The sequence below is a fragment of the Phragmites australis genome, chromosome 13 (assembly GCF_958298935.1).
Source record: "Phragmites australis chromosome 13, lpPhrAust1.1, whole genome shotgun sequence".
Lineage (NCBI taxonomy): Eukaryota > Viridiplantae > Streptophyta > Magnoliopsida > Poales > Poaceae > Phragmites > Phragmites australis.
This window is the reverse complement of record NC_084933.1, coordinates 12,450,439-12,476,752: the sequence shown is the minus strand read 5'-3', so window position 1 is coordinate 12,476,752 and position 26,314 is coordinate 12,450,439. Positions and strand designations below refer to the sequence as shown.

General features: G+C 48.2%; 1 protein-coding gene across 1 annotated transcript; it reads right to left on the bottom strand.

Annotated features, from left to right (window-relative positions):
- Positions 1-7,570: 7,570 nt before the first annotated feature.
- LOC133889729 (kinesin-like protein KIN-12A) lies at positions 7,571-25,663 on the bottom strand. The gene is made up of 16 exons (XM_062330190.1): positions 25,176-25,663; positions 24,913-25,074; positions 24,232-24,315; positions 24,012-24,134; positions 23,871-23,928; positions 23,727-23,782; positions 23,548-23,643; positions 23,032-23,127; positions 16,802-16,947; positions 16,224-16,376; positions 16,009-16,138; positions 15,222-15,902; positions 15,037-15,135; positions 14,813-14,965; positions 13,986-14,717; positions 7,571-8,385 (listed from the first exon to the last, which is right to left on the bottom strand). The coding sequence occupies exons 1-16, from the start codon at positions 25,515-25,517 to the stop codon at positions 8,077-8,079; spliced, it is 3,420 nt and encodes a 1,139-aa protein (XP_062186174.1). The 5' UTR covers positions 25,518-25,663; the 3' UTR covers positions 7,571-8,076.
- Between the last annotated feature and the right edge of the window lie 651 nt (positions 25,664-26,314).

The window sequence follows — 26,314 nt, the reverse complement described above, 5'->3', positions numbered from 1 at the left end:
GTGTACTTTTTCATAGAACTTTTGATAATCAAATGCTTGACAGATGGATTGAATTGCTTGCTATTGCTTCTACTATTTCCTTGAGTGAGGAAATTGATTCTTTGATCTAGCAATGTGACAATGAAGGAACACATATACTTCAGTACTTCACTCAATTAAGTCATGCATAGCACATTTGGCTTCATATGAAATAATGAATCGAAGTTTCTTTTGTCGAAGCCAAAATATATTTGCCATTCACCTTGCGCTCTCCTAAGCACTAGCCCAATTTTGGAAATTATAACAACACATACACATACATACATACATGCATATATATATATATATATATATATATATATATATATATATATATATATATATATATATATATATATATATATATAACTCTGCAATTGTGCACTAGTTATTGTTTTGCCAGATATCGTGAATTTTAATTCATATCTCATTTTTTAACTCTAAATCAAGTGCTTCTCATGTCTAAAATTTTTATGTAGGAATGGCAAGTACAAAATCCAATCATCGCGCACGGCCCCGCCCTACCCCCCCCCCCCCCCCCTCTAATACAAGGCCCCTCCTCATATCTAGATCCAACCTCGGTACAAGATGAGCCTGCAAACATGTAGCCCTAGTGCATACCTCAACATGGATCAATTTAAGTTGGAGACAGTCGTTGATGTTGCGCAGGGTACGGCTGAAGATGAATCTTCGGATGGTCGGATTGATCCTAATGTTGATGCTACGGAGGGTGAGGCATTCGAAGAAGAGAGCAGTGGATGAGGTCCCAGCAGGATGCCTGAGGGACGTTTTGTCATCGTGGAGGTCAATTAAGTCGGGGAGCCCGCGAGACCTAAAGTTGTTCTAGGGCCGTTCAAGATAGCAATGGGGTGTCTAGTGAGGGATCATGTTGCAGTAACATATATAAGTTAGAGAAGCATACGAGATGATAGGTGGGTGATTCCCGATAACATCAAGGATCTTATGTGGGGCAAGTTGGTGGCAAAGTTTAAATACCCTAAAGGATGCAACATGACCATAGCGAAGAGTCATGCCATATCAACAATGACCATCGCATTCAGGAATTTCAAGAGTAAGCTATGGAGAAATTATTACTTGGTGGGTCGCACACTGAAATGGGATAATTATCCGATGGTGGACCTATTTTGGAATGATTTCATAGAGCACAAGCAGTCAGAGGAAGCACAAAGACTAAGTGAGGTAAACAAGGCCAACTCCCATAAGAACTTGTACCCCCATAGAACTGGCTCGTGTGAGTATGTGAGGAAATACGACGAGTGGAAAGAGATGGAAGAACAAGTGGTGCCATACCTCAGACGGCCGACTGGATTGAATAAGTGAAGCACTACTTGTACATGAGAGGGGTGACTTTATCGGCAGATGACAGCCTAATCTTCAAAAGCGACAGAGAATAGGAAGTGACTCAAAGAATTGCAAATGCTCATGTCCAATCTTTCCAAAGCTCTTACAGGTCAGAAAGTGAGAAAGACCAGCTAACCTTGGCACTGAGAACCAAGGAGTACCAAGGTCACACCAGAGGCAAGGGTGTGGTGCCTTGAAAAGAGGGATTCCCAGAAGCCATCGAAAGTTACAGGAGTCAGAAGAGAAGAGGAGAAGAATTGGAAGAGTTACTGGCTTTAGTACGATAAGAACTTGTACAAAAGCGACAGATGACAGACCTCAAAATCAAAGAAACATTTCAGCAAGGAAACAGGCAACAACAAGCCAAAGATAATATTGTGATCCATGGTGGTTGTCGGAGCAGCTGCATGTCCGCGGGGTTTACAGAAGAAGAATTGGCATGTTACCCTGTGGATGACATCACAGAATGCAAAGTGTGCAAGCTTGTCGGGCCCACCTTGAACATTACCACCACAGTGGCTATGGGGCATGTCAACAAATGCGTGGAAGAGGCTCTCTTCAATGATCTACCGATACTGCGGGGATACACCAAGGTCCACATGGACTCTGTGTGATGCTATACTGTAAGATTGACATGGATTACCCAGGAGAGATGGGTTCCAAGAGGCTCAGATCAAACGTAGGTGGCATCATTATATGGCATAAGTGTTATATAGTGTTTGAAGAAGAGACAGACGAGTCGTCTGATGCGATGTTAGACCCACCACACAGAAGATCTCCAACTCCTCTACGGTTGCCGTCATCGCTATCGTCACCAAGAAGATCTCCAACTCCTCCCTCATGGAAGTCGCCACCAAGAGAGCCAACTCCTTCTCCTCCCCCTCCGAAGTTAGCACCACTACCACCAAGAGAGCCAACTCGTTCTGTTCTGAAGTCAGCACCACCGCCACCAAGAGAGCCTACTCCTCCCCTCTGAAGTTGACAACACGTGCATAGTCTAAGAATTTGAGTTCATCTCAGAAATCAGCTTCATCCCAGAAGCAAAGGGCACCTAAGAAAGTGGCAGCACCTGAGAAGTTGTCTTATGAACAAACTGAAGAGTGTTGCCTTATGAACAAACTGAAGAGGAAACCAGAGTGATAGTGAACGCTAGTGTCAAGAAATTGATGCAAAAGCCAGAGCATGAGAAGACAATACCAATCCGTGCAGAAACACAAAAGTTTTTCTTGAAAATGACTACAACTGTTGAGCCTAAGCGTAAATCAGACCACACGCACATCAAAAACAAGAAATACTTGAAGGAGTCTTCTATCGAACAGTTACTACAAGAACAAAATTTAGAAAGATTTCTTGAAGATGCCAAAATAACAAGAGAGCAATTTCTAGATGAGTCCTTAGCACCAAAAGCAGCCAAGAGATGAAAATTTAAACTAGACGAAGTGTTGGTTGCGTCAGACATGTGAGACAAACTGACATTTCAACTTTGGAAATTCTATGTGTGGTACATGATGGAGTCGAGGGAGAGTAGAGAAATATTCGAGGCCCGATACATGGATCGAGATTTTATCCACGAGGATGACACTATTTTTATATTATTTGATGAAATATATTGAGTGTACCAACAAGATGCCCTCGACGTGTCTATCTTGAGTTATTGTACTTTGTAAGTATCATATATGTATAATTCACAGTATACATTTCTGTACTATTGGATTGAATGTCTTAACTCATTCCTTATGTAGATGGAGGTACAAAGATGCAGGACGGATGACATCCAGCATGTGGGATTCATCGACCCATATCATGTAAACCTGACAATGATCGAATCCGATCAAAAAAACCGAGGACTATGCATTGAAGTGTATTCTTGAGCTATAATTAAAAAAAATACATACTTTTACCCTACCACTTTGGGTATGTTTTTCCCTCCATGAATGTTCGCTCTTTTTGAGCAATATATCGTTAGAAATTAAGACCAACTAACCTACGGTGACCTATGTGCAGTTATCACTAGATCATTCTTATTATCCAGCAAGACATTAGCAAGATTGTTATCTACAACTCACAAAATAATCCAAAATAAACCTACCAACCTATCATTAACTTGCTACAAAGGTAAAATCCGACCATTTTATTATTAGTTGTAATATTTAATTTGATTGAATCTAAGTCTACTTATGATAATAATCACACATATGCAGAGTGTACCTACAATACATCAAGAAGAGTGTTTGACACTAGTCATTCAAAAATAATAGATAGTCCTACATAACTTTTCTTGTAGGAAGTAAGGCTCGGTAATAATTTATGTGATTTTTATGTAATAAAATTCATCCACAGATTCAACGGATACGCATCACTCTATGTGGCCGATGCTGAGGTAGGCGATATACATATTGATGACTAATTTTTAGATCCGATACATGTTTATAAGGATTCATTTATTCAATTCTTTAAATTGCAACTGCTTAAGCTATCTAGAGATTGTCTCATGTCTATTGAAATCAATGCACTTCAAAAACAACTCGTCGAGTTCATCAATGACCAAATCATCAGTCTAACCAGTGAGTTCTATGAAATTGGCTCATCTCTCTCGTTACCTTCATCCAACAAGAATGAGCACAGTTTAGATCCTTCGATTAACAAGAAACCTAAACTCTTTATTATTGTTGTAATGAAACTTGACATGTATGCGGTGTATATATACTATGACGAGATATGATGTTTTATGGCTTAAATTTATATGTGCTTATGTATATATGCTAAGATAAAATTTGACGTCTCGTGAATTAAATTTATATGTATGTATCCATAAATATATCGTATACTATTAGCGGCAACAGCCAAAATTTAAAAATAGACACGGTATTAACAGCAACCGTCAGATTTTAAAAAGAGCGAGAAACACCTATCAATACCGATTACTACTGATAGTGATTTTCAATATCGATTCTATATCCGACATTAATAATCACTGACTATTAATACTGATTAATCAATAACTATTCAAAATCCGTTACTGATAACAATTTTAAACTGTCATACTTTCTTAATATTTTATTACGCACAAGTCTAAAACTCCGGGCCTTTCTTTTTTACATCACGCCAGAGAAAAAAAAATATCAACAGGTTTTGATGTCATCACCGAATCTAACACCCACAAGCTTTCGATCCATCGATCGGTGCTTCATTAATTCGATCTCACGACCGCGTATGATCGTCGTGGTCCACGGTACCATGCACAGCCCGCTTTCTAGCTCGCTATAGCGTAATAGAACAGTAGATAGAGGATCGATCCATGGAAGCACAGGAGGCTAGGCTCTCTCATTAACGGCAGTGTCGCGTCGTCTTCCTCGTTGCGGCATGTTACGCGCACTGCTGCCAGCACTGTTCATGCTTGCGATCGGGTCGATCGTCTGCCACCACCGCGCGGCCTGCTGCATCAGTGCACATTCTCCGTCAGCGAGTAAATTTTCGGTTAGCGCAGTTTTCAGTCAATTTCCCAAATGGAATTTTAAAAGAAACTTACCGTTTTTGTTGACCTCAAGCCATATACAAGTGGAGGTTATTGGTGACTGTATGTTAAAATTAGGGAATTTTTAAATATTATCTGAGTGTTTAAAGTGCTCCAACACCTGAATGAGGTAAGGAAAACTCGTGTTTTAAGGCCTTCTAACGTCTAATTTTTTTATACCTAAATTACAATTAGTTTATATTGGAATTACAAGTACTTTAAAAAAGAGTTACATTCACTTTTTTTGTAATTTTTGAGTAATGATGGCGTAATGTTCTAACACCTGATTTTTTTTTTTTGTTACTATAAAGTTAGATCTAATATGAACAGTAGATCTCAAAGTTTGATGGCTGAAAAATCAGGTGTTGGGAGCCCCTAAAACAACTAGGTGTTGTATAGACACTCCCTAAAATTAGTATTGCAATTGGCAAGACTTGGCTTGAAAGAAAAGGTGGTGTAACTACTTACGGGAGAGTTTTTCGGAGTTTCCCATTAAAAAACCACACTCAGCCTACTATTCACCCTTGAGGCCTTTCGGTTCCTGCATTGTAGGGCCGATTTTGGCTAGACCAGAATCTACAATCTACTGAAGACTTGTCTCCTGCATCCTCGTCATGTCGTCCTGATGAATCGACAAGCACGGCATGTGATGTGACGATGTGAGGGGCGAAGGTTCGCTTTTTGCCGGCAGGGGTGGCATACATGCGTGGCAAATAAGGTCATACACCAGTAGCTTTGAAGCATTCCATTACGACTTTGAAACATCGGATGATTTTCCCCTTTTTATGAAATTTCGGTTTGGGCTTCGTTTGAATGAACTCAATGTCTACGGATTGGATAGACGGGCCAGTAAAACTGTTGTCTTTTTCACCAGATCAGCAGCCTAAAGTTCTATAGATGAGCTGGCTGGTATAGAGAGCTCAATACACTCCCTTTCAAGGCAGAGAGTGTACCAGATTTTTCAAAAAAAAATAAAAAAAACATGCTTTCTAAATTTTAAACGCCTAAAATTTAGAAGATGAGATCAGGCGAAGAAGGCCAGCGGCCGATGGCGGGGGTTAAGGTTAGAGGTTTCAGAATTTAGAGTATCCTCCATAGCTACCGGACTTATGAGGTCCGAGGAAGGAATGTTGGACCGATGGTAGTGGTGGACGTGAGGACAGACCAACGAGGCAGCAAGGGCGCTACCGGCCAATGGGCTAGGGTGAGGGGAGGGTGTCTCGGCATGCCGGAATAATGCGGTAGGGGCTGCGGGAATAGATTCGACGGCGTCCTCACCACCGAAGATGGCCAGAGGCGGGCAGGATGAGGGAGCGCGGGGAGACAGGGTGTGGCGGAAAGTTGAAGACAGATGTGAGCCATTGGATGCCCATTCAATAGATCACTGCTATCGTTTAAATTTTTTTCAAAATTAAGCGTCTGAAATTTAGCATCTGTCAAATAAAAATGTTGTAACGTAAACTTAGTTAACTATCATCAATTGTTAACTTTTTTGGTTCAATGAATCGATAGGTGTGTGGAAAGCTCGATACATTCAAACCAGAAAAGATCTAAAATTTACCACAATCAGATGCGTTGATCCTGTGTTCTTCAGTCTATTCGAGAAGGTTGCCATGTTTACCTCTGAACCTTTTCGAGAGGCTACTCTGCTCTGCTTTCCTGTTCAGCCGCAAGGAAGATCTTAGGCTTGATTGGTTAGGTACTTAGGCATGTTCGATTTACTTTCACATATTATAGCACCTCTTTACTAAATCAGGTCTAAGTATGACTAACAATTTAATCGGTCACGACACCTTAGGTAAGATCGTGTTATATCTGTGACCTAACAATGTTTGACAACTAACCAAACATATTCTATAAGACTATTTGGTGAGATGTCGTGTCCAGATAAACCGATCTGTGCTGTGTATCCATGCACACGAACAGTGCCGGTCCTTCCATGGAACCTCTGGGAATGGAAGGGATCGATGAGTGCCTGTCGCCTCCCCTGCATGCCGAGATGATATCATACAGCGACGTCCAAACAGAGCACAAGCTAACAAAGCACAGCTAAGATGGAAGAATAGTATGGGGCGTCTAGCGAGATCTGCTCCCTGTTGCTTCAGATCGCTTTACACATGTGCATCTTTGTCCGTGTCAGGTCTTTGCATTGGTGGCCAATTATTTATGTCCACTACTCCCGTGTGTGTTAGAACTCACTTGGCATAGGTCTTTCCATAGTTGGCCAATTAACACGACGTTAGCTTTCTTGTTGAGTCTAGGAGAATGGTGTTGTCTTATAGGCCTCAATATAATCTTGAGATAACTTAATTGATAATCCTTACAATTTATATCTTACATTGACTTAATATCCTCTTAATTTGTAGGGCAGGAAAGAAAACATATTCATCGTAACGACATCCGACACAATAGCATATAAGTTGACTCGTAGCATAACTTGTCGAAACTGAAATTACCCGAACGAAAAAGTTAGATAGAAACTTGTCGCTCCCATAACGAGATCCACAACTGTGCCGGCACAGTGCAGAAACTTCAAATCTCAAAAAAAAAAAAAGTTACAGGAACTCTTAGCGACTATAATAAATTTGCAGTATTATTTCACATATAGAAGAGTTTTGACAAGCCAATTCTTCAAAGGTTACCGGGAAACAGCATCGTTCATCACAAAATGCGACGAACTATGAAGTTTGCAAAATATTCCAGCTGGTAGGAAAAATAAATTGAACTAGTTCATTACATGCTACCAGGACCGGGGAACAGTTCCGATGATGTGCACCAGAAACGAAAAGGGGGTCAAGAATTCCTGACCTGTACATGCACGAGAATAGCTGCAACGTGCAAGATGTCTGGCGAGACGCTGAACCATGACCAACCATACCTTACCGCACAATTTGCACTTAGGCCCTGTTTGTTCCCCCCAGGGGCAAACAAATAGGGTCTTATTGGCAAGGTTACAGTAACAGAACATCGCTGTTGCTCTCTTGTAATGTAAAATCGTCCATCTGAATTTACAAGACAGAATACAACCCTTTCGAGGATCTGAAGAATCTGTGCGCACCTCACAAGATGGTGAGGCACAACACCTTCAGTGGTGCCCTTCCCCTCTGCTTACTAGGTGTACAATATTATACTACCACCTTTCAGTGGTGAAACTAGGACTGAACGAATTAAGCATTGCATCGTCAAATGTTACATTTGTCATATCCGTAAAACCACGAGTTGAGGTCCGAGCTCCTGGAGACCTCAAATGATCCGCCCTGTTGTAAGGTGCTGAACTCCTCCCGCCACTGCTGGTCCCCGGGGCTCCTAGCTGTGTCATACCTAGCAGGCTCAAGATCGCTAGGATCAGCTTGCTGTATAACTTCCTTGTGCTGAGAGGATTCAGGGAGACGCTGGTTCGAGGCAAGGATTTCCTGATCATAATTCTTTTTCAAGTTGTCAATCTCCTGATAGGCTTTCTCCGTCTCCTGCTCTGCTAACAAAGTCCGCCTCTGCAAAAAATGAAGAAAAAGCTTGTTTTACTGGAACTGAAAATCCAATCTGATGCTACTAACATTTGACGTGCTTGGCTAACAAAATACAATCAACTATATGGGAGGATTCAGGGAGACGCTGGTTCGAGGCAAGGATTTCCTGATCATAATTCTTTTTCAAGTTGTCAATCTCCTGATAGGCTTTCTCCGTCTCCTGCTCTGCTAACAAGGCCCGCCTCTGCCAAAAATGAAGAAAAAGCTTGTTTTACTGGAACTGAAAATCCAATCTGATGCTACTAACATTTGACGTGCTTGGCTAACAAAATACAATCAACTATATGGGAATTCACAATCCACATTTTCATCCTAAAGTTTTGATCTACCAAATTCATAAATTATGGTGTATTCTCAACTGTTGACAACTGTTAGATTCGATCCCGTGAGAGGTGGATTGGAAGAACACACACGAGCACACACTGGGCACAGGAGTTTTGTCGCTGCTAACAAAAGTTTTTCATGGATTTAGAAGCTTTAAGGCTTTTTCTCATTACAACCAGGGGGGGTCAACCCAATACATATAGGCACACACAAACCGACACACAAGGACTAACATTACTTCCTCTAAGTTTTGTGTGCTTGCTTAAGTTTAATTTGGACCATTCCAGTTCTAGCTCTAGGCTTCTGAGATCGAACTCGTCCTAATGCCTTTGTTAAGATGTATACGAGCTAGTCCTTGATGCCAATGAAGTCTACAATGACACTCATGTTGTCCAAGCACTCCCTGATGAAGTGGTAGCACATATCGATGTGCTTACTATGCTCATGGAACATAGGGTTTCTGCTCAGTGCTAGAGCTGATTTGTTGTCAACCTTGAGCTCAACAGTATCGGCAGGCTTCCCCATGAAGTCACCGAGCAAACGAGCCAACCACACACCTTGTGTAGCTACAGTGGTGGTGGCAACATACTCTGCTTCACAGGACAACAGGGTCACCACCATCTGTTTGAGAGAATGTCAACTCACCAAGTTGTCATCGTAAAAGAATAGAGTGACAAAAGTGCTCTTCTGTGAATCAATGTCACCAGCGAGGTCGTTGTCTCTGTAGCCGACCAGCCGTCCATCTTTGCATTTCCGTAGCGGCAGTTGTTGTTGATTGTCCCGTCAACATAATGTAGGATCCTCTTCATGGCCACCAAATGCTCTTGAGTTAGTCGCTCCATGAAGTGGCTCACGAACCCGACGCTGAAGGTGAGACTCAGGCGCAAGTGGATGAGGTAGCTAAGGCTTCCGACAAGCCTCCAGTACTCCTCACGTCAATTTCTATCGCCGTGCTCTCGCAACTAATCTTGAGTTGTTCCTCCATCAGGGTGTGAGCTCCCTGCAATCACTCGTCCGCGCCATCACCAGGATTCAAGCGGCGTTGTGCGCTTGGCACAGCGTGATGCCATCGCAGTTGTTCTCTGTTGGACCTCGATCCCAAGGTAGAAGGAAAGCAAACCGAGGTCGCTCATCCTAAATTGAGTCTTCATCAACGCCTTTAATCAATCAATCTCCCCTTTTGCCAATCCCGTGATGATCCGATCATCCAAGTAGACCCCAAGGAGCAGCAATGTGTTGCCAAGGCTGCGCCGGTATGTCGCATGTTCGTGCGCGCTTTGCTCTAAGCCGAGAGCCCTCAATGTGCCGTCGAGCTTCGCATTCCATGCGCGCGATGTTTGTCGCAGGCTGTAGAGCACCTTCCGCAGCCGCAGAACCATGCGCTTGCTCTTCTCCGGTGATGACGAACCCCGACAACCGCGCAACATACACTTTCTCTTCTAATGCGCTGTTGAGAAAGGCCGATTTCACATCAATGTGATGGACCGGCCATTCCTCTTTGGCAGCTAGCGCCAGCAGCAGGCACACTGACTCTGGCAACAGGTGTGAATACCTCATCGAAGTCCATGCCCGACTGCTGCACATAACCCATGGCGACAAGGCGGGCTTTGTGCTTGATCACAACCCTGGCTTCATCTTTCTTGAATTTGAACACCTATTTGAGTCTGATTGGGTGGTGTCCACGCAGCAACTCCACCAGGATCCATGTCTCGTTCCCCTTGATGGACTTCATCTCTTCTAGCATCGCTGCTCACCACGCCACGACACATTCTGCCTTGACGAAGAAGCTCGACTCTCCTGCGCTCGCCAAGTGCAGCTCGGCGTCATCCAGGAAACGGGTAGTGTATCCCGCCGAAGCTCCCCCATCATCGAGCAGCTTGTCGATGATGTGGTATCGTATTGGGCTGTTGCCGTGGTGTGCGTCAAGCCTGACGCTGTCATTCGACAATGGCGTGACGAAGTTTGCCTCCCTGGTAGATTCGTCATTCGACGTTCTAGGCGACGCATCAACCGCCGCTGGACTTGGTGCGGGTGGTTCCGTCACCGGTGTTTCTCCTCCGGTTGAGGTGGACTTATGAACTATTGGGAGATGGAGTTGACTCATCATAACCTCCATAGCGAAGTCGCTCGGCAGAGCCACACTCCTAGCTGCATCCGCCTCCCAACTCCATCCAGTGTCTTCGTCGAAGATCACATCTCACAACATGCGGACGCGCTTGGTGCTCAGGTCGTAGAGGTTGTATGCTCATAGCCGATGAAGACACATGGCGCGCTCATGTCATCAATCTTCCGCAGATGCAGTTGTGCCTCCTTGATGCACGCTAGACAACCGAAGGTGCGCAAGAAGTTCACCACCAGCTTCCGACCGTGCCACGCATCTAACGACGTCATGCCATCCATGCTCTTCGTCAGTGCGCAATTGAGCAGGAAGACGGCGATGCTCACCACCTCTCCCCGAATCTCCGTCGGTATGCCTCCGAGACGATCGACTAATTGCGTCTCTCCACCACGCCGTTCTGTTGTGGACTGTACCACAATTCGCGCAGTGGCTTGTGAATACAATGGATGTGAATTCACCGCCGTTGTCGGTGCAAAGGACGTGAAGCTTCCAATCGCTCTCCACATCCGCCTGGATTACCTTGATCGCCATCGTTGCGTCGCTCTTCGCAGCCAGAAGCGTCAGCCATATATAGCGGCTGGCGTCGTCTACCATCAACAAGAAGAAACGACGTCCACCTGGTGTCGCTGGAGTGATGGGACCGCAAAGATGTCCATGGACGAGGTCAAGTTGCTCTTTCGCTAGATACTTGGCATGTGATGGGAACAGAGCTCGACGGTGCTTGGTGATGACGCACGTGTCGCATAGCCGCTCAACGTACTCTAGCTACGGCAAGCCCCACACCATCTCATGGCGCGCCAACCGCCTAAGTGCATTGAGGCTTATGTGGTCGTAGCGTGTGTGCCACCACCAGGAGTTCTCGTCATGGTGCGCCGCGAGACAAATAGAACGAGCAACGTCGAGGAGCAGGATGTACATCCGGTTGTGCCCACGATGAACTTTGACGAGGAGGCGGCGTTGGAGGTCTTAGATCCGCAAGATGTCGTCCTCGATCAGCACCTTGGAGCCGCTTCGTCCAGGTGGCCCACACTGATGATGCTATTCTTCAGCCGTGGAATGAAGAGAGCCTTGTGCTCTCTATTCTTCCCAGCGAACAGGATCGTGTCACAACCGCGGATGTCGACCACCGGAGCCATCTCCGAAACGAACGAAGCCCACCACCTCGATCGAGCTTCACGAAGACATTGTGGCGACCCGTCATGTGGTTGGTGGCGCCGGTGTTGAAATACTAACTCTCTGAGTAGTCGCCGTCGTCAGTGACACCAAGGTGGACTTGCGCACGAGGCTCGTCGAGGTAGATGTTGCTTGGTTGTGGCTCCTACGCATCACTGAGAGCGCACACTTGCGCCATCAAGAGCGTTGGCTCATTTGTTTCCTCCTCGCCACGGGCCAAATAAGCATGCTCCTTAAGCGATCGACAGTGCTTGACCCAGTGGCCATAGCGGCCGCAATTACGGCACTTGTCGTGGGAGAGATCGTGTGCGACCTCCTAGCTATCGAAGCCGCCGCCTCCCCTTTTGTTCCACGATGCGCGCACGGCGACGAGCATTGCCGCTGCTTGAGGACCCTTCGCCCTACTTCTGCTCCTTCATGCGTGCAAGCCACGCCGACAACAGGGAATTCTTCTGGATCAAGACGATCCTCCACAGCTTTTAGCCACCCAATCACTTCCTCCAGCGTGAGCATCAAGTGACAGAGAAGAGTCTCAATGGACAGAGCAATCTGCAAAAAAATCTTGAGGACTACACGAAGATATTTTTCTACCATGCTCTGTTCTTCAATCATTTCTCCGAGCCTGGTGAGGTTGGTGACGAGGCCGGAGATACATATCGCAGAATCATCGATCATCTCCCCATCACAGAACGAGATTTCCTCAAATTCCTTCCGTAGCTATTACGCTGAGGCCTTGCTGATGCAATTGTCACCGACGCGCATCGATTTGATAGCATCCCATGCCTTTTTGGCGCTCATTTTAACAACGAGCGTGCCAATCATCTCCTAGGGCACAGCGTGGAGGATAGCCTCCAGCGCATAGTTATTACGACGGTAAGGCGAGGCACCTAACCACCTTCACACCTTTTAGGCGAGTATGGCGTGCGGCGAGGCGACGCTATACTCACTTCACATAAATGTACAAGCACAACTATCAACTAGCTATCAGCATTCAACAATCAACTACACAGAGCAAAGCATTACCAAGGCCAGCAGAGCAGAGCAATTATACAATTATACAACTACATAGAGCCAGCCGACCAAGTTAGTAACTGCGGAGGAGTCGACACAGAGCAGAGCTGCGGAGGAGTCGACGAGCTGCCCCAAGCTGCTGCGGCCTGCAGAAGTGCGAAGAAGTCCACAGCTCCATGAGCCGTTGTAGGGGAGCAGAGACCCGCTGGAGTGGGCGGGGTCTGGTGGACCGGCGAATGACAAGAGGCAACGACAGCGGAAGTGGGGATGGGGTAGGGACTGGTCATTGGGGAGGCGTCGACGGCGGTGTACGTGTTGGAGCTGGATTGAAGCAGCAGGGGCTACGGGAGGCGGACGGCGGCAGATCTGATTCTGGGCTTGAGAGATGGCGACACATCCTGCTCTGGAGTTCTCTTAGGTCTGGTCCCGCTCCTCTTCCCCCCGCTCTGCGTGTTACCTTTCCCGCACGAGTGCTCTCAGTTTTCTTGCCTCGCACGCACTTGTCATGGCCACACGTTGGACGATCACATCGCGTCCACTGACGTCTCAGTTTCGCAATTGTCGTGGCGGCGGCGATTGAAGTGCTGTCAGGGACTCGGAACCGCACCACTCGTAGGAGCTGACATCGCCGGGATCGATCAATCCTAGCTCCGATACCAATTGTTAGGTTCGATTCTGCGAGAGATGGGTTGGAAGAACATAGATGCAAGCACACATTGGGCATAGGAGTTTTCTCGCTGCTAACAATTTTTCATAGATTTAGAAGCTCTAAAGCTTTTTCTCATTACAACCAGGGGGCCAGCCCAATATATAGCAAAAAGATTAAACTAACACAAACCGACACACAAGGATTAACTAACAACAACCTATATCTAGCACATTCCAAGCATCCTACTCATTTGTCTACCAAAAGGTAAGGTCTGAGTGATGTGGGTACCTTGGCTAGTGCTTCGGCTTCCTCTGCGTCCTTCAATCGTACAAGTAATTCACCAGCTGCCTGAACAGCTTCAGCAGTATCCCTTAGCTGGACCTTAAGGCCTTCATTTTCAGCTCTAAGAACTGAGATTTCAGCAGAAAGGGAATTGATGAACCATAATTCAGCACCATTGACACCAGCTTTTGCTGCTCTCATCTTCAAATCATCAACACCTTCACGCATCCTCCTATGCAGTGCAAGCAGACTAATATGCTTTTCTTGAAGTTCAGCATACTGTTCCAAGATTCTTGCATGTCCCTGCATTGCTGTTTGTAATGCCTCCTTCAGTTCCTCTGAGCATTTCTTCTCAGAATCCAATTCTGAATGCAACCTTCCAACCAGAGATTTATTTGCTTCGAGTTCAACTCTAAGCTCGTCTGTGAGTGTAATCCATTTACTCTCAGTTTCAATCCAATCGGGAGCATCCCCAACATTAGTATCACCATATTTATCTTTTCTTCCAGGTGAAGAATTAGTTCCCTGAGACAATCGCGGCGGAGGCCACAGTTTACGAATTGATGAGGATGATGAAAGCATACAATGCAATTGATTTTTCAGATCCTGTATCTCCTCCTGCATAATTTCTTTCTCATCCACGGAATTCCTGAACATGTCCAATTCCTCCTGGAGTCTCTTTAGCTCAATTTCAGCATGTAAAACTTCAGGATGGTTATCATATTTCTTTTGGAGGATCTGCATTTGTTAGTTGAAGGCAATTGCTGATTAGAAAATGCTGACTTAAAAAATGAATTAATATAAGTATAGTGGGAATGGAAAATTCTGACGACCTTATGCTCATTCATAAGTGATAGATACTCTTCATTCATGAATTCTTCAGTTGGTAAAGTTCCATCCATAAGACTTTCAAGCCTAGCAATTTTTCCTTCCAGTGTTTGTATAATTACAGCATTGCATTCACGTTCATGCTTATATTGTTGCACCTGCAAAAGAGAATGGTTAACACAGACGAACATATAGTTACTTGTTTTATGCACTGAGAGAAAACACCCACCAGACGATTTAGTTGTCTAATTTCTGCAGCCTGCTTTGCACACTGTTCATCACGTGCCATCTCTCGCCTGATAGTTCCAGCCAGGACCTTCTCCACAGCCTACATAGACAAAAAGATATGCTTGAATAAACACCCAACTTAACTGATGTATAAATTCGCACATGGAAATTTTCACTTGAACTTACTTTCAGTATGTGTTGCTGTTTTTGTTCATCAGAAGGTACTGCTCCATCAGCTGGTACCAATCGTAGCTCCCTGCAAGCATTGGGATCCCTACTCGCATTTGCAGAAGCTTCAAGCAGACAACTAGGGATTAGAGCTAGAGCATTATCTCTGGCTTCAGATCCTTCAGGATCAGTCTGAATTGCTACATCAACCTTGCAAGGCTGAACGTCCATGATTCTAGCATTTAAGCCAATCGATGCTCTCCTCCACGCACCATTGTTTTGATGACTTTCAATGACTTGAAGTCCCCTCTGTATACTGGCAGCAAGGTTTAACTTGCACCTGCAATCTCCACCATCAGTATCAGTGCTAAATTTATTAGCATCAGAGCAGGACCTTTTTGTGGGTATCAAATTCTTATCCCCGTCAAGAGCACTTATCTCCATTGAAGCTTTTAGCCCTTTAGATTCTTTATCTCCAATAGGAGATGTTACTGTATTTACAGCATTGTAGGGCTTCTCAACGTCATTCTCATCAATTTCCATTTCCTCATCACTGTCTTCTTTGATAGCTTGGAATGTTGTAGGCCGACTCAAGCTCATTTTCAGCAGATGCAAACTCCGCCTAGCATTCCATCCAGTGGAGAAACTGCCATTGTTTCCTTCTAAGCCTCCATTAGACTTCATTCGTTGCAGTTCGTCCTGTAGTGTAGGATCAAGAAAATAAAAAAAATGATCATGAAACTTGAGTTGGAAGACCAAAACATTATAGAAAAACTTGGTTGTCAGATGATAACACTTATCGTACCTTCAATTGCCTGATTTGCTCACGCAGCACATTTACATCTTCGACTTTTTCTTCATTAATAACAGCATTGTTTTTTATAGCTTTAGCACGTTGAGCAAATCTAAGAGTGCTTAAAGTTTCACTCTTACAGCTGTATAACAACAAAGAAAATGTCGTGAGGAACCAACGCTAAATGGAAAGAGAAGAAAACAGTTGTGGTTGAACTCAGATAGTACCTTTGAGAAGGCGATACAGCACATATCATTGCAAGCTTTGCATTGCCTCCCAGGGATTCTTGTAACAGAAATGTCAGCTTGGAATCGCGATAGGGAACATGGTGCCTTTGCTTTCCAGACTGCGATATTTCTGCCAGTATATTAATCAAATTTCTGCAGTGACCAAAATCATAGTTATATCAGAACCTTCATTACATAACTATATCCACTTACTGCATCAAGTAAATGAAAAAATAAAAAACCCGGAAGATGTGTCAATGGGAAAATCAGTCTGGCATGGCAAGATTTCACATCCAGAAAAGAAAATGATGGGGAAAATCAGATTCAACATTCATCAACATGCATTTGATATAGCCATAATCCATGTCAACAGCTTATGTGATCATTCCATAACTTGAGAAGTGTTACACAACTCTAATTTCAGGACATCAAGAAGTCCAGTAAAACCACATGTATCATTAGTTTAGTAGTCCTTAAACTGAATTAAGCTATTAGCAGATGTTTCGAGAAATTAGCAAAGATCCGACTTAAATCCTTGAATATGTAGCTTTTAGTCTAAACTATAAACAGAACTTTACCCAAGCTGTGAAAGTGAGCGATTTATATTTCCAGCTTCTTTTAGACGATCTCCAACTGCATTTGTTAGTTTTTGGCTCTCTGATCCAGCAAGATCTACTAAGTTTATCTTGCTTGATCTTGTGCTGCTTGATCCATCCTCAGGATTCTGCAGAACAATAGCAAACAAGTAAATAGCTAATAGATGTACCTAAACTGAAACCAACAAGAAAAGACTGCAGAAGCAGATTCATCCCATTCATATAATAATAAAAAAAAGTAAGGTTTCTATCAAAACTGAACACGCCCAGCAATGAGTTTAAAGCCGTGCGCTGCATGGTGAAAACAGTGGCGACCAAGCAATACCTGTCATGTGGGGGCGCACGTATTCCCGGCGCCAGCGAGCCCGCGATGTGCGCAGAGCCGCTGAACGCGCAGCGAGCGCGATGGACGCGCATGGCGATGCGCACGGCCAGACCTCCACCAGTGGCTAAGTTGGAAGGATAGGATAGTTTCCTATGATCTGTTTCCTATTTCCAGTCCTGAATTCTAGGAGCAATCGGCTCTGATTTGGTTTAGGCCTTGGCCATATATTCCTGTACGGGAACACTCGATAGGGGGGGAAAAGAAAGAACAATTTCCCTAATCTCCTCCTTCTTCTTCTCTAACCAATCCTGAGCGCAGAGGGGCATAACCTCGCCTCAACCACGGATCGAGACTACGAGCTTCGTAGTCGAGGTCCGGCTACCCTAGGGCCAGGTGCCCTTGACAACCTGGTATCACGGTCCCGGCGATCCCCGTCCGCTCGCTCCGCCTCACCACCAGCCGCCGCGCCACCATCTCTAACCGCCGCGCCACCCTCCCCCGCCTCCGCATCCTCCGCGTCCTCCTGCACCGCCGCCATGGGTGATCAACCCGACCTCAAGGCCACCGTGGAGGCGCTGGCCAAGGCCGTCCAAACCCTGCAAGCCACCGCGGAGGCCAACGCCAAGGCAATCCTTGCCCTGTCCTCCGATCGGTCATCCTCCTCGGGCCGCAGGCAGGCCACCGGCGAGCACCACAACGACCGGCCGCCTCGGTTCCAGAAGATGGATTTTCCGCGGTATGATGGCAAGTCCGACCCGCTCATTTTTATCAATCGATGCGAGTCGTATTTCCATCAGCAGCGGATCATGGAAGAAGAGAAGGTTTGGATGGCGTCCTACAACCTGGAGGAGGGAGCCCAGATGTGGTACATCCAAGTTCAGCAGGACGAGGGTACTCCATCCTGGCGCCGCTTCGCCGACCTCCTCAACCTGCGCTACGGACCGCCACTGCGATCTGCGCCGCTGTTCGAGCTCGCCGATTGCCGGCGCACGAGCACGGTCGCCGAGTACCAGGACCGTTTCCAAGCGCTTCTGGCACGCGCGGGTCCTCTGGAGGAGGCGCAACGGGTGCAGCTCTTCACCGGGGGTCTCCTACCGCCGCTCAGCATCGACGTCCGCATCCAGAACCCCCAGTCGCTGGCGGCCGCCATGAGCTTGGCGCGGCAACTGGAGCTGCGGGAGCAGTACACGCCGGCACCAGCCAAGCCCGCGACCCGCGGCCTGCTGCCAGCTCCAGCTCCACGTCTCGGCCTACCGGCTCCACCCGTCGACAAGGCTGCAGCACCCACGGCCACGGTGGAAGACCGCCCGGTGAAACGCCTGTCCCAGGGGGAGCAGGAGGAGCGACGCCGCTTCGGCCTCTGCTACAACTGCAACGAGAAGTACACACGTGGGCATAACCGTGTCTGCAGGCGGCTCTTCTACATCGACGGCGTGGAGATCGCCGACACCGACGACGTCGCGGCAGGCGAGGCACCGGACACAGAGACACCGGTCTTCTCCCTGCACGCGGTCGGCGGCGTGCCGATCTGCGACACGATGCAGATCAGCGTGTCGCTGGGCGCCACCACTCTCGTCGCGCTCCTCGACACCGGTTCGACCCACAACTTCATCGCCGAGGCTGCTGCTCGCCGTACCGGGCTGCCTGTCCAACCTCGGCCGCGTCTCACGGCAACCGTGGCCAACGGCGAGAAGGTCACGTGCCCAGGCGTCCTCCGGCAAGCACCGATCTCTATCGCCGGCAACGAGTTCCACGTCGACCTTTTTGTCATGCCACTTGCAGGGTACGATTTGGTCCTGGGGACGCAGTGGATGGCCACCCTCGGACCGATCATCTGGGACTTCACCGCGCGCACCATGTCGTTCAACCGACACGGCCGCGAGGTCTGCTGGTCGGGCGTGGCCACGCCTAGTGCGCCGGCCCTCTCCGCTGCAGTAGCCAGCGACTCCCTCCTCGACGAGCTGCTGGCCTCCTTCGAGGACGTCTTCGCAGAGCCCAAGGGGCTGCCACCCAAGCGTGCCCGCAACCACAGCATCGTCCTCAAGCCGGGAGCGCCACCGGTGGCAGTCCGCCCGTACAGGTACCCGGCGGCCCACAAAGATGAACTCGAGCGGCAGTGCGCTGCCATGATCGAGCAGGGCATCGTCCGCCGCAGCGACTCGGCGTTCTCTTCGCCGGTCATCCTCGTCAAGAAAGCGGACGGCTCGTGGAGGTTCTGCGTCGACTACCGCGCCCTGAACGCGCTCACAGTCAAGGACGCGTTCCCCATTCCCGTCGTCGATGAACTCCTCGACGAGCTCCACGGCGCGCGGTTCTTCACCAAGCTGGACTTGCGGTCGGGGTACCATCAGGTGCGGATGCGGCCGGAAGATGTACACAAGACCGCATTCCGCACCCACGACGGTCTCTATGAGTTCTTGGTGATGCCGTTCGGGTTGTGCAACGCCCCGGCGACGTTCCAAGCCCTCATGAACGACGTACTCCGGCCGTTCCTCCGTCGCTTTGTACTTGTCTTCTTTGACGATATTTTGATCTATAGCAAGACATGGGCGGACCATCTGCGCCACCTCCGCGTCGTCCTCTCCGAGCTTCGGCGGCACCAGCTCTTCGTCAAGCGCGCCAAGTGCGCCTTCGGTGCCGCCTCTGTCGCGTACCTCGGCCACGTCATATCAGCGGCAGGCGTCGCCATGGACCCGGCCAAGGTGCAGGCTATCCATGACTGGTCGGTACCTCGCTCGGCGCGGGCAGTGCGAGGCTTCCTCGGCTTGGCGGGGTACTACCGCAAATTCGTCCCCAACTACGGCACCGTCGCCGCGCCACTGACGGCCCTCCTCAAGAAGGATGGCTTCTCCTGGACTGAGGCGGCGGCCGCGGCGTTCGGCGCGCTCAAGGCTGCGGTCACCTCAGCCCCGATCCTCGCCATGCCGGACTTCTCCAAGATGTTCGTCGTCGAGTGCGACGCCTCGTCACACGGGTTCGGCGCGGTGCTCGTCCAGGACGGCCACCCGATTGCCTTCTTCAGCCAGCCAGTCGCGCCTCGGCATCGAGCCCTCGCTGCTTACGAGCGGGAGCTCATCGGCCTCGTCCACGCCATCCGGCACTGGCGACCGTACCTGTGGGGCCGCCGCTTCCTCGTCAAGACGGATCATTATAGCCTCAAGTACTTGTTGGACCAGCGGCTCGCGACAATTCCCCAACATCATTGGGTGGGGAAGCTTCTGGGCTTTGATTTTTCCGTCGAGTCAAGCCCGGAACAGCGAACGCGGTGGCGGACGCTCTCTCTCGGCGCGATACGGCGGACGACGGGGCCATCCTGGTCCTCTCGGCTCCCCGCTTCGACTTCGTCACGCGTCTCCGCCAAGCACAGCTCTCCGACCCGGCACTCGTCGCCATCCAGGACGAAGTACGCGCGGGCTCCAGAGGAGCGCCGTGGGCGATCGTCGACGACATGGTGCAGTTCGGCAGGCGCCTCTACATCCCACCGGCGTCTCCCCTCGTGCAGGAGATCATGGCAGCCGTCCATGAGGACGGGCATGAAGGGGTCCAGCGCACGTTGCACCGGCTGCGGCGTGACTTTCACTTCCCTAACATGAAACAGCTCGTGCAGAACTTTGTGCGCGCTTGCGCCACTTGTCAGCGATACAAGTCGGAGCACTTGCACCCGGCTGGTCTCCTCCTACCGCTGCCCGTCCCGCAGGGTGTCTGGACGGACATCGCCCTTGACTTCGTCGAAGCTCTGCCACGCGTCAGGGGCAAGTCAGTCATACTGACAGTGGTGGACAGGTTCAGCAAGTACTGCCACTTCATTCCCTTGGCGCATCCGTACTCCGCCGAGACCGTCGCTCAAGCGTTCTTCGCCGACATCGTTCGTCTACACGGTGTACCACAGTCCATGGTGTCCGACCGTGATCCGGTCTTCACCTCGAAGTTCTGGCGCGAGCTCATGCGCTTGGTGGGCACCAAGTTGCACATGACCACTGCTTTCCATCCCCAGTCGGATGGACAATCGGAGGCCGCCAACCGCGTCATCATTATGTACCTGCGCTGCCTCACTGGAGATCGGCCGCGTCAATGGCTGCGGTGGCTGCCATGGGCGGAGTTCGTCTTCAACACCGCCTACCAGACTTCGTTGCGGGACACGCCGTTCCGCGTTGTCTACGGGCGCGATCCGCCATCCATCCGGTCTTATGAACCGGGAGACACGAGGGTGGCTGCCGTCGCCAAGAGCATGGAAGAACGTGAAGAGTTCCTCGCCGACATCCGCTACCGGCTGGAACAGGCTCAGGCTGTCCAGAAGCTTCACTATGACAAAGCCCATCGCCAAGTCACGTACCAGGTGGGTGACTGGGCACTCCTCCGCCTCCGGCAGCGCGCGGCGTCGTCCCTGGCCCAGGCAGTCCCCGGCAAGCTCAAGCCTCGGTTCTACGGGCCCTACCGTGTCATCGAGTTGATCAACGCCGTCGCTGTCCGTCTCGCCCTGCCTCCCCGAGCTCGTCTGCACGACGTATTCCACGTCGGCCTCCTCAAGAAGTTCCAAGGGCCGCCTCCGGATGCTCCGCCGCCTCTGCCTCCTATTCATCATGGAACCATTGCCCCAGAGCCGGAACGTGCAGTATGGACACGCCTGGCTCGTGGTGTGCGCCAGGTCTTGGTCCAGTGGAAAGGGGAGTCTGCGGCATCGGCGACATGAGAAGACGTCGAGCCTTTCTGCGCCAAGTACCCAGCGTTCCAGCTCGAGGACGAGCTGCTCCTCGACGGGGGGAGAGATGTCATGTGGGGGCGCACGTATTCCCGGCGCCAGCGAGCCCGCGATGTGCGCAGAGCCGCTGAACGCGCAGCGAGCGCGATGGACGCGCATGGCGATGCGCACGGCCAGACCTCCACCAGTGGCTAAGTTGGAAGGATAGGATAGTTTCCTATGATCTGTTTCCTATTTCCAGTCCTGAATTCTAGGAGCAATCGGCTCTGATTTGGTTTAGGCCTTGGCCATATATTCCTGTACGGGAACACTCGATAGGGGGGGAAAAGAAAGAACAATTTCCCTAATCTCCTCCTTCTTCTCTAACCAATCCTGAGCGCAGAGGGGCATAACCTCGCCTCAACCACGGATCGAGACTACGAGCTTCGTAGTCGAGGTCCGGCTACCCTAGGGCCAGGTGCCCTTGACAATACCACAGATTAATAAAAAACGCATGAAATACGTTTTAGCAGAATGTAACATGATGATTCATCCTTTTCATAAGAGAAGAAGAGATTGCGAGGATTTGGAACAGTTGTTCCATGACCACACCTTTCAGAAATACGCTTTAGCAAAATGTAACAGCTAAAGGAGATCCAGTTATAGCAAGATACATATATGCAATCAAACATAAATAATGGACATATGCTTTGGCAAAATGGAGCAAACTAGTATTCTCTCTGATCATAAAGACATGATGTTTTGGATAAGATGTGGTCAAACTTTTACAACTTTGACTAACAATAGCTTTCAAAATATTTAGTTTGGAAACATTACAATCATATGTGTAGATTTGTCTTGAAAAATGCTTTCATATTGCCACAAATTTATTAGATTTTATAAACATAATAGAAAATAGTGGTCAAAGCTACGCATCGGGGACCGTGCCTTGTCTAAAACGTCATGTATTTATGGCCGGAGGGAGTAATAGGTTGGAGATGATCAATGACACAAACAGCCCAAAGAAAGATGACAAGATAGAAAATCGTTATAAAAAGAACAAGAACACTTATTACAGGTAAAATAACTGCACTCACAAGTCACAGTTACAATCATATTTTTCTAAGTAACATGCAGATATAAGTTGAAGGTAGGGTTAGAATGATGAATAAAATTATAAAGTAATGCAGGCCCAAATTCAAAAAATACCTTCAATTCAGACTTAATGACACACGTGAAAACACAATGCGAGCGTGAGCTGTCTGCATTTGCACTCGTTGCCCCAGTCTTTCGATTTGCCAGGCCCTGCATCATTAGCAATAAATAAGTTTAAAACAAAATTAAGAAAAAATAGGATGTATCTGTATGGGTTACTGGATTATATTAATCTGAAGAAATCTGCCATTCTGTGATCAAATTGCAGAGAACCAAGAATTATGCAGTTTGCATAAATCAAGAATTGCCATAAAAATCTTCCAGTATGGCACTACCATGTTCAATGACAATTAGAACTCAAGTAAATTCAACATAATTGTCAGAATGGCCGGGCATAGTATGTACCAGTTCAGTGACTAAATCATCATATGCATAGTTGAGAATCGTATCTGAGAGTGATAATTACCAAATACCACTGTTGGACATTAGGATCAATATCATCAGCACAAATAGTTGAGATCGTATACATGTCAATAATTCTGTTAGATGTCAATATCGAGGTACACACACCTTCACCAGCAACTGAGTTACATCCTTCATAGAGAAAACCAACTCCTTTGTCAATGATTCAACATAAACACAAGCAGTTCTGACATCCTCCCTAATCTGCAAACGAATAGGTTATATATTAGCAAAATGAGCAAAGGCAATCGGGCTTTGCTACTGAACTTCGCCATTTGCTTTTTCACCTGAAGATTCTTTTGCAACGGATCTAGCAAATCAGTTATATGTTCGTTGTAGATCTGCACATTACAATAAAATTGGATCACATTTCCTGTGGCAAACAAGAATGGTTACAATATGTTTCTAGGTACTAAGAACAGAAATTTCCTCAACAAAAGAGCAGACGCAATTGTAAGTTAGCTCTTTATCCGCATGTTTAACTTGTTCCTGCAAATGGGACAGAAAGTTTCAGCTTCAACTCAGAAAAAATCTTAACAGAAAGGCAGTTTAGAAAAAACTCGTCACATTACTTCTTTAATGCGGGAGAACAACTGCTCAAATACGTGGGGTGTCAGTCCCCTCTCGCTGCTCATTGAATCTTCTGACAGCGCAGACAGAGGCCCCCACATAGTGTAGGTTTTTCCACTGCCAGTCTTTTAAGATGACAAAATAAGAATGAGAGTATCAGTCAATTTGTTTCCAGGAACCAGACATAACATGATTTAAATGTTAAACTGAAGATAAAATCACCTGTCCGTAGGCAAATATTGAGCTGTTGAAGCCCGATAAGCAATTTTCAACAAGTGGCAGCCCAACAAGCTTAAAGATATCCTCCTATAAAAGCCCATACAAATTAAACACATATAGACCCAAGACCACGCCAAACAACAAATGCAGTCAAACAATAAACTGGAATAAATATATAATGAAACTATGCAAAGATAAAGAGAATTGCAATAATCATAATAAAGGAACAAATGACAAATATGAACTCCAAGAACAAAATCCAGCAAAAATACGAAAAGCTCTAAAGACTACCAATCAATCTAACTCCTAAACAGAAGTAACAATAAGTTTGAAGTATGTAGTACAGCGACAACTAACCTTAGCTGCGTCAGCTAAAATCAGACCTAGACCTTGACCTACAGTGATAATAACATCAAACTAAAACGAGCAAATGAAGAAAATTGCAGGTTATATTGACCAACAGATATATACATTCCCTGAAATCCAAACTAATAACACAGCCATTAGCACTGGACATCAAATCATTTACCTCTCTGCGCTACCTACTGAAATCCCCCAAAATTGAGGTAACCCCTAATCCATACCGTGCCCACAGAAACCCCAAGCTCGGAGAATCACCCCCCCCCCCTCCCGCGGCGGGTTGGGGGGGGGGGGGGGACCGCCCAAAATTTGACCCAACCTCACCTGCGTGGAGACCGCGTCGGCCACCGCATCGAACGTGAAGTCCTGCCCATGGATCGCGACCGAGTTGGCCGCCGTCTTGCGCACGCAGGCATCCGGCCCCCGCCCATCCTCGCCTGCATCCTCCTCCTGCAGCCGGCACGGCGGCCGTATCCTCACCACTACCTGCGACCAAAACGGCAAAACCAACAGAAACAACCCCCGTCAAGCCAGATCTATCGCCCCACCACCGAATCCCTAACAACACCACGGAACCCTAGCCGTGCCTGGACGCCGGAGTCGGGCGCGGGCGCCGCGTCGTGCGCCGGGCCCGCGGCCCCAGCCGTGGAGGAGACGTCGAGCTTGCGCTTGAGCGGGTTCCCGGACGGCGGGCGCGGGGGGAGGCGGTTGCGGGCGGAGAGCGGCTTGGCGGCGGAGGACGGGGAGCGGAATGGGGAGGCGGCGCGGTCAGGGGTGGAGTGGTGGTGGTGCGCCGGGGAGGAGGAGGAGGAGGGGTCTACGTTCTCCTTAGGGGTGCGGCGCCGCGGCGGGGTTTCGCCGCCGCCGTAGAAGGAAGGGGGCGGCGGCGTGGTGGGGGGGCGCGCGTGCCGCGAGAAGAGCGACCTCATGGCTGCAGCCTGCGGAGACCGCGGGCGGAGAGAGAGTGAGAGTGAGAGTGAGAGCGAGAGAGTGACGAGAGAGAGAGACGTTGGGGAGAGGGGGAACCGGGGAAGTAGGGGGGGGCGAGGTGGATTTGAATTTGAGCCGGGATGGGATTTGGTCTCCGGTGCTGTGAAGTGGGGGTGGGGAAGTAAGATTTTATTAGAAAGCCTCCGTGAAACTTATTTATATTATTTATTTTATAATTTAATAGCTGAGCTGAGGAGAAGAGATTAAGTTGACACGTGTTATTATCTAGAAGAAGATTTTTCGCAGGATAGATTCTATAAAATTTGCTTTCATGAGGTAGGGTGACTAATCAACTGGGCCAACCGGGCGACGCATCGAGTGCAACGTGTGGGCCCATGTGACGCTACGAGCTATAAGAGCGAGAGCAGTCAGGTGTGTGGTGTGTCTTGCCCATCCATGGCTTCCCACATTGGGCCAGTGGATCAGGCCAGGTTACACGTTAAGGCATGACTAAAGCTCCAGGTTGGATAGTGCAGGCTCGGATGCCATGTGGAGGGAAAAAGCGGAGAGATGTTGACCTCCCAAGCTGTTAGAGGTAGCGCTTGCCTCACTTGAGGAAGATCAGAAGCAACGGCTGGAGCAACGAGTTGTGCAGAAAGAGGGACCCCAACACGTGTTTCCTCATGACCACGGCTGCCACCCCTCCCACTTCGACCCACCTTCGTGTATGCTCACGCCGATGACCGAGCCGAGCTGTGACCACCAGGTAGGGATGGTGCCAGCCTCATATGAGTAG

What these genes read in the sequence shown, in the direction of transcription:
- LOC133889729 (XM_062330190.1), bottom strand. Translation starts at nt 25,517, where the DNA reads ATGAGGTCGCTCTTCTCGCGGCACGCGCGCCCCCCCACCACGCCGCCG. An exon ending in CGCCCGACTCCGGCGTCCAG is followed by an intron (nt 25,075 to 25,175) that starts GCACGGCTAGGG and finishes TTTTGGTCGCAG; the next exon opens with GTAGTGGTGAGGATACGGCC. An exon ending in GCTGTATCGCCTTCTCAAAG is followed by an intron (nt 16,139 to 16,223) that starts GTACTATCTGAG and finishes GTTGTTATACAG; the next exon opens with CTGTAAGAGTGAAACTTTAA.